A 14,780-nucleotide genomic window follows, 5' to 3' on the forward strand; every position below is an offset into this window, starting at 1 on the left:
AAGCAGAGTGTGGAGACTTTCCAGAGGGCATTTTGATTAAGAGAGTCAATAGAAGTGGTCAAACTAAAAGCGTAGCAGAAAAATATGCACCTGATGTGTATCTGCTCTATAAGTTTGTTAAAGGTGCTATTCCAGCTCATGTGATTCAGACTGATGTTTTAAGTAGACCAAAGCAAGCCTGTATGAAGCCTACCACTGATGTAGCTATGGAAAAGGACAAGGACATATTGTCAAGTGTACTGGCGAAACTAATGTTCTTGCATGAAGATGTGAACAAGAAGTTTGACAGTGTGGGCAGACAACTGGATCAATTTCAAGACAAATATGACAGAGATATGTTACAGTTAATCAGTGCATATGATGAAAAGAGCGATGAAGTGAAAAGGTGTACGGTTGTGATTCAGACACTTCGTTCAAATGAACAGTCAATGAAGACGGACTTAATTCAATTACGTAATCAACTCGAACAGAAAGAGACTGAGTTACTTGAATTGAGAGGAAATGTGAAAGAAACAATTATATCTATTGACAAGAATGTGCGCGTTGTCGATGGAAAAATAGATTGCATGAACACGAGAAACAAACTTTTATATTAGAATATAGCTGGGGGTGCCACAGAGAGTCGGTACAACCCTCTGGGCTGCGGGAGCGAGATTTGCTTGGTTAGAGCGACAAACCCTTCTTGCCTAACATTTTCATACAGTATGTATTTAACAAAAAATTGAACAATAAAAAGGAATATGATTGGTTGATACACGATTGGTTGTGCCCTATGCTAAATGAATGGCTAGACAGAGGGGAATACTTAATCCTGTTAATCCTGTTGGACTGGCACTAATCTTGTTGACATATTTACTGGGTTCTTTTGAAAGAGATTATTGTGTCACTATAGACAAGCTTGTATTGGGGCTAATCCTTGATGCACTATAGACGAGCTTGTATGGGGGCTAATCCTTAATGAGTCTAAATTGAAGTAATTGCTGAATGCTATTCTAATATAGGTGATGACAGATTTACTTAAATAAAAATGTTCAAGGTAATCTATAAGACTATGTAGACATATCTTTTGTCTGGGAGATGGGATCTTGATACCTTAGGCTTGGAGATGGGATCTTGATACCTTAGGCTTGTATTTATCTTAAAGTCTATTAAACTATGTAGACATAACTCTTGTCGGATTGAATAGTATGTCTAGGAGATGCGCTCCCATTACCTTAGGCTAGCATCTATCTAAAAAGCTATAACTGAAACTACTGATATTTTAAATATGCATTTTACCTGATGATAAGTATTACTTGCTAAATTATAATTATATGAAATGATGTATAAATATTACACCATTATAACTCATAAAAGCACTTTATGTGGATCTAATTATTATAGGATAACTTAGTATAAATGTTTTCCATGATAATACTGTGTCTGAGTGGCACGCACGCACGCCACGCACGCACGCCAGGCCAGGCCAGGCCACACCATGCCACTTACAAGGAAATAGGACTTGGTAGTCATTATTCTGTTGTCATCATGTAAAACAGAATAAGAGGTCATTAAAAAACATAGCAGTAAATGTTTTTAGAACTTCAAATATTTTTTTTTAAAAACGTAACCACTTATTGAGTGTTATGTCTTTTGGTACAAAATTAGAAGTTTGGCACCTGAATAAAGGTGAGCTTATGTTTCTATGGTTCTTTGTTATTGGTTAAAAAGGGTTTAAAGTTTTCTTCTCAGATGCCAGAGGGACAAGGGCACATACATATTTTGATGATGTATAGGACCGTAGTGTGTTTGTGAATTTTGTAAATTTAATATTAATGTTTAAGTTTTATCATCTCAGAACACAAAAGGCCCAGAGAGCTGATATTTTGTTAGGATATATGCCACTTGAAATGGGGTGCACATTTAAACATTGGCAATTAGATTAAGATAATGTTTCATGTTTAGAATGAACATAAAATATATTCGGCTGAACAGTTCAAAAGCTGAAACTAGGTGGGAAAAGTAATGAATATTGGTTTCTTTTTGGACCTATTATGTGCTTTACAACTTTGGCCATTGTGGACGATTTTACAAAATTCAATCTCTCACATCTCTGAAAGTTAACCTACTGTTAAGATACTTTACATGAATGTCTGTTAGCATTAGACTCGTTATCGATATACTGTCCTCTAACATCAAACAGACCACATTACAATTAGAACATACCGCTCACCTTGATTGTACCTGGTCAGCAACAGTGTCTCAGAATATCAGAGTTAGTTAAAGGTGAAATTGGGTTTAACGTCGCGGTCAAGATTACTGCATTTATATTATATGCAATGTGCATGCCCATGTCTGTATGGCTGCTTGTGCTAGGCTGGACTTTAACCTGGTTTTTATAGTCCTATACAACTGAGATACCATGCCGCAGTGTAACATGTATACCCCACACAGTATTCTAACTCTGAGCTGACCAGTCCTTGTTTTATCCCCTTAATGCTAAATGCCATGCAAGGTACAAGTGCCATCTTTTAACATTATTTTGCCATAGTTTACTTTGAATGTACGTGGTGAGCAATAATGCCTTTTTCATCTAAATATGTCAAAAGTTTTGGTCAGTTGATTGAAGAAGGAAGAGAATTTATGGATGTCAATTTCTTTGTTATGTTTGTTACGTTTCGGAGTATATGCTTACTCCTTCATCTGGTGAATTAATGATATGAGCTAGAGAGCATATATATGTACATGTAAGAACAATAAAGGTCTACCCCAGGTCCAGATTTATATACTTACAGACCAACTAAACATTCACACAATCAATGTTTCCCCTTTTCCCACAGAACGTTACTGCCAAAAGGTGGAACTGCTAAAGGAGTATTTTGTGGACATCCATGCCCTCCACACGGCCCTACAGCTCCTTGAGAAGCATGGCCATGTCAGCATCTGTGGAGCTCCTGGAGATGGGAAGACCAGCATTGCTCTGAAGATCTGTGAGGCATATCAACAAAAGAGATATGAAACAGTGTTTGTGGAAAATATTGAACATTTTGATGTTGATACAATTTCTAAACGACAATCACACATGCTGGTTGTTTTTGATGATATATTTGGCACTGTTACATTCTTTTCAAATTTGGAAAAACTACATAAATTGTTCAGTGCATTGGTTGATGATCTTGCTAAAACTGCCGCTGATTCAGAGAGGGATTCCAAAAAGAAGAAAGATAAACAATCAAATTATAAGGACAAATCCAATGAAGAAACCCCTATCTACAGACTGAAGCTTGTTTTCACCTCTAGGACATTCAACTGGAAGGAGGGGTGTTCAAGACTACATCAGTACAAAGTGGATTTACTTAAAACAGAAGCTGTGCTTGATATGACTAAAGACCATCTCACGGTTGAAGAAAAGAAATGTATGTTACGTTCCTACAAGAGCAAACATCCTGAATGTGATATCTTTGAAAAGGATATTTGTAGCATCACAGATTCAAAACACAACATATTTGGATTCCCTCTTATCAGCAGACTCTTTTTCACTCATGCAGTCTTCCAGATGCACAACGTAAAATTCTTCAATAATCCTCTGACCTACCTGAGAGGTGACCTTGACGCCATTGTCCGGGAAGAAAGTAATAGATCGGCAGCCATCATCCTCCTCATCCTGTGCGATGGAAACCTGAACCTTGTTTCTTTGCAGTCACGGAAAGCTGGACATGTCATGTTTGATGCTGTGAAGGAAGTAGTTCCTTCTTGTACAAGCACCGGGATTGCCAAGGAGATCAACAACTTTACTGGGGTTTACTGTACAGTCGAGGATCACATCGCATCCTTCTCTCACCCCTCCATATACGATGCTGCAGCCTGTGCTGTAGGACATTTCAATATTGTGTTGCTGCTGGAACACTGCTCCCTGAAATTCCTGTATGAAAGAGTGAGGCTGGGTAAAGGTATACAGTCATCAGACACTGGAGATGTCACAAACATGATCTACATCACCCCCCAACTACACCAAACAGTAGTGGACAGATTGGTGGAAGGTATTCGACAAGGATGTTTCATTTCGACAGTGAAACATCCAGTTCTCCATGATGAGAGGCTTGCCTCCCTACTATGGACAGAGATTAATGATAACATTGTTGAGATTGTCCAACAAAAGGATAGTGACTCTGGTGAATGTTTTTGGTATTTGGCTTCCATATCTGAGAGTTACTTTCTATTCTCCAAGACATTAGAAGTAGTTGGAAGACTTGGTGACTCTGCGCCTGATATATATGGTTTTGTGATAGCCTGTGTTACTCATGGGAAACTGAAACACCTGGAACACCTCGTTACAGTCATGAGTCTACATGGAGGATTCGATGTTGAATTTTCCATAGACGGGAAAACCCTTCTGATCATGGCTGCCAAGTCAGGACAGTCAGAGGTGTTCAACTTTCTCATCCAGAAGGGTGCTGATATTTCAGTAACGGACTGGACAGGAAACACATGTTTACATTATGCCTGTGAATCAGGAAGTATGGCATTGACCACAAAGGTGGTTGAAACTTGTCCTGTTTCAATCAATTCTATGAATTATAACGGATTAACACCTGCAATGTTTTGTGCAAAAGAAGGTTGCCTTGATATCCTTAAGTTCCTCCAAAAAAAAGGAGCCAATTTAACTCTTACCAACCGTTACTTGACAAATTGTTTGCATTTGGCGAGTGAAAATGGCAATCTGTCAACTGTGAGCTTTTGTAATTCACTGAAAATATTTGATATGAACAAGAAGGAAACAATACAGATGCAAACACCAGCTATGATGGCACTGGAAGGAGGACACTTTGATGTTTATCATCTCCTTGTATCTGAGGGTGCAGATCTGACCCTCACTGATGCAGACAACAGAGACTGTCTGATGTTGGCATGTGAGGGAGGAAACATAAATATAGTGAAACATGTCTTGTCAAAAAAAACATGTGACATCAACAGGCGGGGAGGATATTTCAAACAAACACCAATTATGATTGCATTAGAAAGAGGACACTATGATGTTTATCATCTCCTTGTAGCTGAGGGTGCAGATCTGACCCTTACTGATGACTACAACAGAGACTGTCTAATGTTGGCATGTGAGGGAGGAAACATATCTATAGTGAAACATGTCTTGTCAATGAAAACATGGGACATCAACAGGCGGGGAGGAAGGTTGAAACAAACACCAATTATGATGGCATGTGAAGGAGGACACTATGATGTTTATCATCTCCTTGTATCTGAGGGTGCAGATCTGACCCTTACTGATGACGACAACAACAGAGACTGTCTGATGTTGGCATGTGAGGGAGGAAACATAAATATAGTGAAATATGTCTTGTCAATGAAAATATGGGACATCAACAGGCGGGGAGGAATGTTTCAACAAACACCAATTATGATGGCATTGAAAGGAGGACACTATGATGTTTATCATCTCCTTGTATCTGAGGGTGCAGATCTGACCCTTACTGACGACGATAACAGAGACTGTCTAATGTTGGCATGTGAGGGAGGAAACATATCTATAGTGAAACATGTCCTGTCAATGAAAACATGTAACATCAACAGGCGGGGAGGAAGGTTGAAACAAACACCAATTATGATGGCATTGAAAGGAGGACACTATGATGTTTATCATCTCCTTGTTTCTGAGGATGCAGATCTCACCCTTACTGATGACGACAACAGAGACTGTCTGATGTTGGCATGTGAGGGAGGTAACATTTCTACAGTGAAACATGTCTTGTCTATGAAAACATGTGACATCAACAGGCGGGGAGGATATTTCAAACAAACACCAACTATGATGGCATTGAAAGGAGGACACTATGATGTTTATCATCTCCTTGTATCTGAGGGTGTAGATCTGACCCTTACTGATGCATACAACAGAGACTGTCTGATGTTGGCATGTGAGGGAGGAAACATAAATATAGTGAAACATGTCTTGTCAAAGAAAACATGTGACATCAACAGGCGGGGAGGAGAGTTGAAACGAACACCAATTATGATGGCATTGGAAGAAAGACACTATGATGTTTATCATCTCCTTGTATCTGAGGGTGCAGATCTGACCCTTACTGATGAATTCAACACAGACTGTCTGATGTTAGCATGTGAGGGAGGTAACATTTCTACAGTGAAACATGTCCTGTCAATGAAAACATGTATCATCAACAGGCGGGGAGGAGAGTTGAAACGAACACCAATTATGATGGCATTGGAAGAAAGACACTATGATGTTTATCATCTCCTTGTATCTGAGGGTGCATATCTGACAGTTACTGATGCAGCCAACAGAGACTGTCTGATGTTGGCATGTAAGGGAGGAAACATAAATATAGTGAAATATGTCTTGTCAAAGAAAACATGGGACATCAACAGGCGGGGAGGAGTGTTTAAACAAACACCAATTATGATGGCATGTGAAGGAGGACACTATGATGTTTATCAATTCCTTGTATCTGCGGGTGCAGATCTGACCCTTACTGATGACGACAACAACAGAGACTGTCTGATGTTGGCATGTGAGGGAGGAAACATAAATGTAGTGAAACATGTCTTGTCAAAAAAAACATGTGACATGAACAGGCGGGGAGGATGTTTCAAACAAACACCAATTATGATGGCATTAGAAGGAGGACACTATGATGTTTTTCATCTCCTTGTATCTGAGGGTGCAGACCTGACCCTTACCGATAAATACAACAGAGACTGTCTGATGTTGGCATGTAAGGGAGGAAACATAAATATAGTGAAACATGTCCTGTCAATGAAAACATGTGACATCAACAGGCGGGGAGGATATTTCAAACAAACACCAATTATGATGGCATTGGAAGAAGGACACTGTGGTCTTTTTCATCTCCTTGAATCTGAGGGTGCAGATCTGACCCTTACCGATAAATACAACAGAGACTGTCTGATGTTGGCATGTGAGGGAGGAAACATATCTATAGTGAAACATGTCCTGTCAATGAAAACATGTAACATCAACTGGCGGGGAGGAAGGTTGAAACAAACACCAATTATGATGGCATTAGAAGGAGGACACTATGATGTTTATCATCTCCTTGTATCTGAGGGTGCAGATCTGACCCTTACTGATGACGAAAACAGAGACTGTCTAATGTTGGCATGTGAGGGAGGAAACATATCTATTGTGAAACATGTCTTGTCAATGAAAACATGTAACATCAAGAGGCGGGGAGGAAGGTTGAAACAAACACCAATTATGATGGCATTAGAAGGAGGACACTATGATGTTTATCATCTCCTTGTATCTGAGGGTGCAGATCTGACCCTTACTGATGACGAGAACAGAGACTGTCTAATGTTGGCATGTGAGGGAGGAAACATATCTATTGTGAAACATGTCCTGTCCATGAAAACATGTAACATCAACAGGCGGGGAGGAAGGTTGAAACAAACACCAATTATGATGGCATTAGAAGGAGGACACTATGATGTTTATCATCTCCTTGTATCTGAGGGTGCAAATCTGACCCTTACTGATGCAGACAACACAGACTGTTTATGTTGGCATGTGCAGGAGGTCCCATACCGTATTTTCTTGAGTATAGTGCGCACTTTTTTCCCAGAAAACACAGCTGTGTAGAAGTGGGTGTGCATTATACTCGAATTATGAGTTTGGATGTTTTTTTCCCCCATGGAAAGACATTACCGTGAGCACGAAACGCCGGAAATACCATGTCAACAAATCCACACTGAAGTACGCAAATTAATCATGTAATTACACTGTCTGGCTATAAAAAGTGTTCTTTGTATATCTGGACTTATGTTTGTAACATATTTAATTAATTTTATTCAAAATTCCTTTTAATATTGTTTTTATTAATTTTGGCGAAATCGTGTGTGAAGCGATCGGAAGATCTCACAACTCACCGTTATTAACAGCAACCACGGTCAGAACGAACTTTAATTGACAGAGAATGGATACATATATCATAAATTCCACACTTTGGCTCATTAAAAGTCATATTTGTTTTTGTTTGACAATTCTATGTCAACATGTAATTATCGCGATCTCGCGATCACGTGCGCGTGAGCCTTGACGGTGACTGGTCAGACTGGTTCCATGTAAAAAATAATACCCGGGAATAGCGATCAGCTGCTTCGCTTAGGGTCATTATTATTTTAAATATGTTTAGTAAAAGCTGCATCTATATTAACAAGATATTGGAATATATTATTCCTGATAAAAAAATAGTTTCAGATACAATATTTGCCGATCCTTGCATAAAAATCCTGTAAAGTTATATCACTGGGTGTGTCTTGACCGAATCACCGGTCGATTCCAAGAAAACGTGTGTACAGCTGTTTTCCGGCTTAGTTTAAGAGAAAATACGCAAGGTAATCTTAATCCCTGGATATAAAACAATGCCTAGCAGAACAATAAATACTATTTAAACGGTAAATCAACATGTCTGGTGATTTTTTTTTATCTCAAATTCACCCGTTCCTTTGCCGGAAGGGGTACGGTATTATTTTTTTCTGCGCTTGGTATTACAATATTTTTTTTCCAAATAATGAGCCCACTAGATGGGGGTGCGCATTATACATGGGTGCGCACTATACTCAAGAAAATACGGGTATCTATAGTGAAACATGTCCTGTCAATGAAAACATGGGACATCAACAGGCGGGGGGGAGAGATGAAACAAACACCAATTATGATGGCATTGGAAGGAGGACACTTTGATGTTTATCATCTCCTTGTATCTGAGGGTGCAGATCTGACCCTTACTGATGCAGACAACAGAGACTGTCTGATGTTGGCATGTGCTTGAGGTCACATAGTTCTCAATGAACATGTGACAGATGGGAGGAAACATTATTCTATGCTGACATGAGAGAGAAAAAAAGTATGATGTTTATGCCCTTCTTGTGTCTGAGGGAGAAAAAGAGGCAATAAGATCAAATTATATGTCTTTCTGTGTGATATCCCATGTGAATTACAATATGACAATTCTATCAAAATACTTAATATTTTGTCTTTGTAGTTGTATTGTTGACTTATGAAGAAGATGGTGTTCAATGGCTCACTATCTAGGCTACAAATGTTAACGTTGTAGGTTCAATCCCATTGAAATAGAAGTAACATTTCACAACATTCCGCTCATTTCCTTAAGTTAGAATTGTAATGTGTGTTATATGGATTGTGTTCAAAGGCAAAATAAATATCTATGACAGAGAGACTTTCTAGAGCACATCCCTTTCTGGAGAATATCCTGGGAACAGAGGTATATTCAATAAAATGTCCCTTGCCAATAGGTTTTTCTTTGAAAACAAGCCCCCCTTAAATTCAATAGCATGGCATTACTAGAGGTTCACTTAAGTAAGTTCTATACACATAGCTGCAGAGGTCCGACCCTAATGCTGGAGCAGTCCAGACTTCTTTCTATTTGAGCTCCTCTTGACGCTATTTTCTTTCGATAGAAATACTATTTATACACAGGTTGTGGTACTACTCACAGTTCTCATGGGCAACTCTGACATTACCACAAGGTCTCAGCTCATTCTGAACAGTTATGAAAATTAGATACTTTCAAGGATATTTAATAATAATATCAAAGTGCATTTTCTGAAATAATTATACTTTAGTGAGTCATATGATAATTCTATGGAAGGATGTTTTAATCTGAAATGTGCCTTTAATTTCCAAATTGTATTAGAGTGCACATTTCCTAAACATTCTCAGCAAACTGAAATGTTGTTTAGATTTGGAACCTATGTAGGTAACATGAACAAGGTGGTTGAGGGTTGTATGGGGGTGTCACATGTTTTGTGAATGTTTCACTAAGTAGCATGTTCCATCTACAAAAAAGAGTCTGTTATCAGGACTCTAGGTCGTGATTAACAAGTTGTTGCATGAAACAAATGTCAGAACGAGAGAACTCAGCTTCAAGCCTCTACCTGTTCACTCAGTCACCTGTCACTGGGAATTGGATTTCCTTCGTTTCATGTTAGTCACGTCTTCCAGTAGACACGGACATATTTGTAATCAAAGAACAATATATGCATGTGTTTTACTCTTGTGCTCTGGTATTCTGTGAATTGTTAGAGGATTTTGCAAATGTTTGTCCCCTGGTTGCATACTTGGTACAACCAGATACCTTATATTGTATGTTTCATGGCACCATATGTTCAGTTTATATTTATGAGTGTTTATGTCATACTTTGTTTACAACACAAGTCTCTTAATACCAGAATTTAGGCATGAGTGTCGTAAACATTTATGGCATGAGCACGAATATAATGTTGTATTTATTACTGAAGAAAATGTATACATGCAGAGACAAATTTTAGTGTTAACCTATAAGGAAAGCAAGTCGTAACAGTAGCCGAACCACAATTCGAATCTTCAGCTATGACGTCGTTTCTAGTGTCACGTCATTCCGACCTCACGTCACAAAGGCATTCGAATGACGTCAACAATTCTGTCTGTATGACGGAAACAATGCACTGTTGTCTCATGACGTTATCTGACCCTAAGGCATATATGATTTTTATGAACTCTGTTTGCCCGTGTAGGAAATATGTTATAATTATTGATTGAGTTGTACTTCTGGCATACCATATGTTTCTCATGAATGAATGATGTAAGTCCTTCGCCAATGGCTTGGGATTAACACCATTCATTTACTCAGTATAGATAATCCATAATTCATTGCAGCCCGTTGGTTATTCTCTAAAAAGTGTTCTACTGGTGCATATAGCAGAATCTAGTGTTGTAGTTTTTTACCACAAGGTCTCAGCTCATTCTGATCAGTTATGAAAATTAGATACTTTCAAAGATATTTAATAATAATATCAAAGTGCATTTTCTGAAATAATTATACTTTAGTGAGTCATATGATAATTCTATGGAAGGATGTTTTAATCTGAAATGTGCCTTTAGTTTCAAAATTGTATTAGAGTGCACATTTCTTAAACATTCTCAGCAAACTGAAATGTTGTTTAGATTTGGAACCTATGTAGGTAACATGAACAAGGTGGTTGAGGGTTGTATGGGGGTGTCACATGTTTTGTGAATGTTTCACAAAGTAGCATGTTCCATCCACAAAAAAGAGTCTGTTATCAGGACTCTAGGTCGTGATTGACAAGTTGTTGCATGAAACAAATGTCAGAATGAGAGAACTCAGCTTCAAGCCTCTACCTGTTCACTCAGTCACCTGTCACTGGGAATTGGATTTCCTTCGTTTCATGTTAGTCACGTCTTCCAGTAGACACGGACATATTTGTAATCAAAGAACAATATATGCATGTGTTTTACTCTTGTGCTCTGGTATTCTGTGAATTGTTAGAGGATTTTGCAAATGTTTGTCCCCTGGTTTTATACTTGGTACAACCAGATGCCTTATATTGTATGTTTCATGGCACCATATGTTCAGTTTATATTTATAAGTGTTTATGTCATACTTTGTTTACAACACAAGTCTCTAAATACCAGAATTTAGGCATGAGTGTCGTAAACATTTATGGCATGAGCACGAATATAATGTTGTATTTATTACTGAAGAAAATGTATACATGCAGAGACAAATTTTAGTGTTAACCTATAAGGAAAGCAAGTCGTAACAGTAGCCGAACCACAATTCGAATCTTCAGCTATGACGTCGTTTCTAGTGTCACGTCATTCCGACCTCACGTCACAAAGGCATTCGAATAACGTCAACAATTCTGTCTGTATGACGGAAACAATGCACTGTTGTCTCATGACGTTATCTGACCCTAAGGCATATATGATTTTTATGAACTCTGTTTGCCCGTGTAGGAAATATGTTATAATTATTGATTGAGTTGTACTCCTGGCATACCATATGTTTCTCATGAATGAATGACGTAAGTCCTTCGCCAATGGCTTGGGATTAACACCATTCATTTACTCAGTATAGATAATCCATAATTCATTGCAGCCCGTTGGTTATTCTCTACATATATATAGCAGAATCTAGTGTTGTAGTTTTTTATATAGCAGTGTGTAGTGGTGTATGTGGCAGCATAGTGTTGTCGTGTGAATAACATACATGACATACGTCTATTCAATTTATACTTACATATAACGTACTTGTTTTGTTGTAGTTAGTTGTGGGTAAATGCTAACGTCACAATATCCCTGCTGTCAGGACAAGACCAACCTGAGTGTATAAAAGTTTGATCAACAATCCACATCAGGCATATTGACACGCACATAGCTAAGTTCATGAGGACGATCACCGATCCACAGCTCATATGACACACATGCGAGGGCTGGTCAAAACGTTCTAAGCCTAACAAATAAACCAACAATTATGAAAGTGTTTTTAAGTTTATTTTTCAACATTATCTCCCTGCTTTTCAATATACTTCTCATTTCGATAGTGAAGCTTTTCAATTCCGGTCAGGAAGAAGTTTTCTGAAGCCACCCTGAAAAACCCTTTCGCGGCAGCTTTGAGACCATCGTTGTCGTCATAGCCGTTTTCATGAAGGTGTTCTTTCAGTTAAGGAAACAGGAGGGTGAGGAAGCTCTTGGAACCCACATTGTCGCACAGTCGAGATGTGAGAGAAGAGGCATTGTCATGAAGTGGTAGAACTCATTTCTTGCCGCTTTTCTTTGATAGAATCGCTAAGGGCGATGAAGCAAATCAGCACAGTAGGCACCGGTAATCGTCTTTTGACTTTCAAAGTAATCAACAAGGATCACACCCTTAGTATCCCAGGATACAGTGGCTATAACTTTCTTCACTGATCTTGAAGACTTGAATTTCTTGGTGCTGGAGAAGTGGAATGGTGCCATTCTATGGAGCTCTAAATTTTCTCTGGATATATCAGAATTAAGAAACTTTGGCACCTAGCGAGCAGAAGTCTCATACATATGTAAATGTTCATGAATAATAGTTTCAATGGATCATGGCTTAGACCTGTGTCTTCCTCAAGTTCAGCAATGGTTATACGTCTTTCGGACAGTATAAGTTTTTATATCTCTATTTCTATCTGCAAACGGCCTCAACAGACCAAATACATGTGCAATGAACTACTCAAACAATGTACTACATTGACTAGCTAGTTCACTTTGTTATGGCCCATAGTGGAAAGATAGTCAGGCTTAGAACTTTTTGAACAGCCCTCTTACCGAAATCTATTTGTGGGTCCTATATGGGATCCCACAAATGGGCCATACGCAGGAAAGATGAAATAACGTATATACAAAGTATTAATGGGTAGTATATCTGGCAGAACATACTGAGTCTGAAGCCTGTAAGAACATATGCCCAGTGTGACATTGTGTAAATATTGATGTTGTAGTCTACCTTGCAGGACATTTGCCCAGTGTGACATTGTGTAAATATTGATGTTGTCGTCAATCTGGCAGGACATATGCCCAGTGTGACATTGTGTAAATATTGATGCTGTAGTCTTTCTGGCAGGACATATGCCCAGTGTGACATTGTATAAATATTGATGTTGTCGTCTACCTGGCAGGACAAATGCCTAGTGTGACATTGTATCAACATTGATGTCATCTATCTGGCAGGACATATGCCCAGTGTGACATTGTGTAAATATTGATGTTGTAGTCTATCTGGCAGGACATATGCCCAGTGTGACATTGTATCATTATTGATGTTTTAGTCTGCCTGGCAGGACATATGCCAAGTGTGACATTGTGTAAATATTGATGTTGTAGTCTATCAGGCAGGACATATGCCCAGTGTGACATTGTGTAAATATTGATGTTGTCGTCTATCTGGCAGGACATATGCCTAGTGTGACATTGTGTACAAATTGATATTGTAGCCTATCTGGCAGAACATATGCTTAGTATGACATTGTATAAACATTGATGTTGTAGTCTATCAGGCAGAACATATGCCCAGTGTGACATTGTGTAAATATTGATGTTGTAGTCTATCTGGCAGGACATATGCCAAGTGTAACATTGTATAAATATTGATGTTGTAGTCTATCTGGCAGAACATATGCCAAGTGTGACATTGTGTAAATATTGATGTTTTCGTCTATCTGTCAGGACATATTCCCAGAGTGACATTGTGTAAATATTGATGTTGTAGTCTATCTGGCAAGACATCTGGCTAGATGGACATTGTATAAGTATTGATGTTGTAATCTATCTGGCGGAACATATGCCCAGTGTGACATTGTATAAATATTGATGTTGTGGTCTATCTGGCAGGACATATGCCTAGTGTGACATTTTATAAACATTGATGTTGTAGTCTATCTGGCAAGACATATGCCTAATGTGACATTGTGTAAATATTGATGTTGTAGTCTATCTGGCAAGACATCTGGCTAGATGGACATTGTATAAGTATTGATGTTGTAATCTATCTGGCGGAACATATGCCCAGTGTGACATTGTATAAATATTGATGTTGTGGTCTATCTGGCAGGACATATGCCTAGTGTGACATTTTATAAACATTGATGTTGTAGTCTATCTGGCAGGACATATGCCCAGTGTGACATTGTGTAAATATTGATGTTGTAATCTATGTGGAAGGACATATGCCTCGTGTAACATTGTATGAATATTGATGTTGTCGTCTACCTGGCAGGATAAATGCCTAGTGTGACATTGTTTCACCATTGATGTTGTCGTCTATCTGGCAGGACATATGCCCAGTGTGACATTGTATAAATATTGATGTTGTAGTCTACCTTGCAGGACATTTGCCCAGTGTGACATTGTGTAAATATTGATGTTGTCGTCTATCTGGCAGGACAAATGCCTAGTGTGACATTGTGTAAATATT

General features: G+C 38.6%; 1 protein-coding gene across 3 annotated transcripts in view; it reads left to right on the plus strand.

The window, feature by feature from the left end:
- Positions 1–7,677, plus strand: part of LOC124149648 (serine/threonine-protein phosphatase 6 regulatory ankyrin repeat subunit B-like) — a 75,927-nt gene extending 68,250 nt beyond the window's left edge. For 2 of the 3 annotated variants that reach the window (XM_048388266.1, XM_046521375.2), the window contains exon 4: positions 2,820–7,677. In XM_048388266.1, the coding sequence (XP_048244223.1) occupies positions 2,820–7,618 (4,799 nt within the window). In that variant the 3' untranslated portion in view covers positions 7,619–7,677. The remainder of the gene's footprint in view (positions 1–2,819) is intronic. The other variant, XM_048388265.1, reaches the window with a different exon arrangement.
- The last annotated feature ends 7,103 nt before the right edge of the window (positions 7,678–14,780 follow it).

The sequence above is a fragment of the Haliotis rufescens genome, unplaced genomic scaffold (assembly GCF_023055435.1).
Source record: "Haliotis rufescens isolate VD_foot unplaced genomic scaffold, xgHalRufe1.0.p SCAF_7, whole genome shotgun sequence".
In the NCBI taxonomy this organism is placed as follows: Eukaryota; Metazoa; Mollusca; class Gastropoda; order Lepetellida; family Haliotidae; genus Haliotis; species Haliotis rufescens.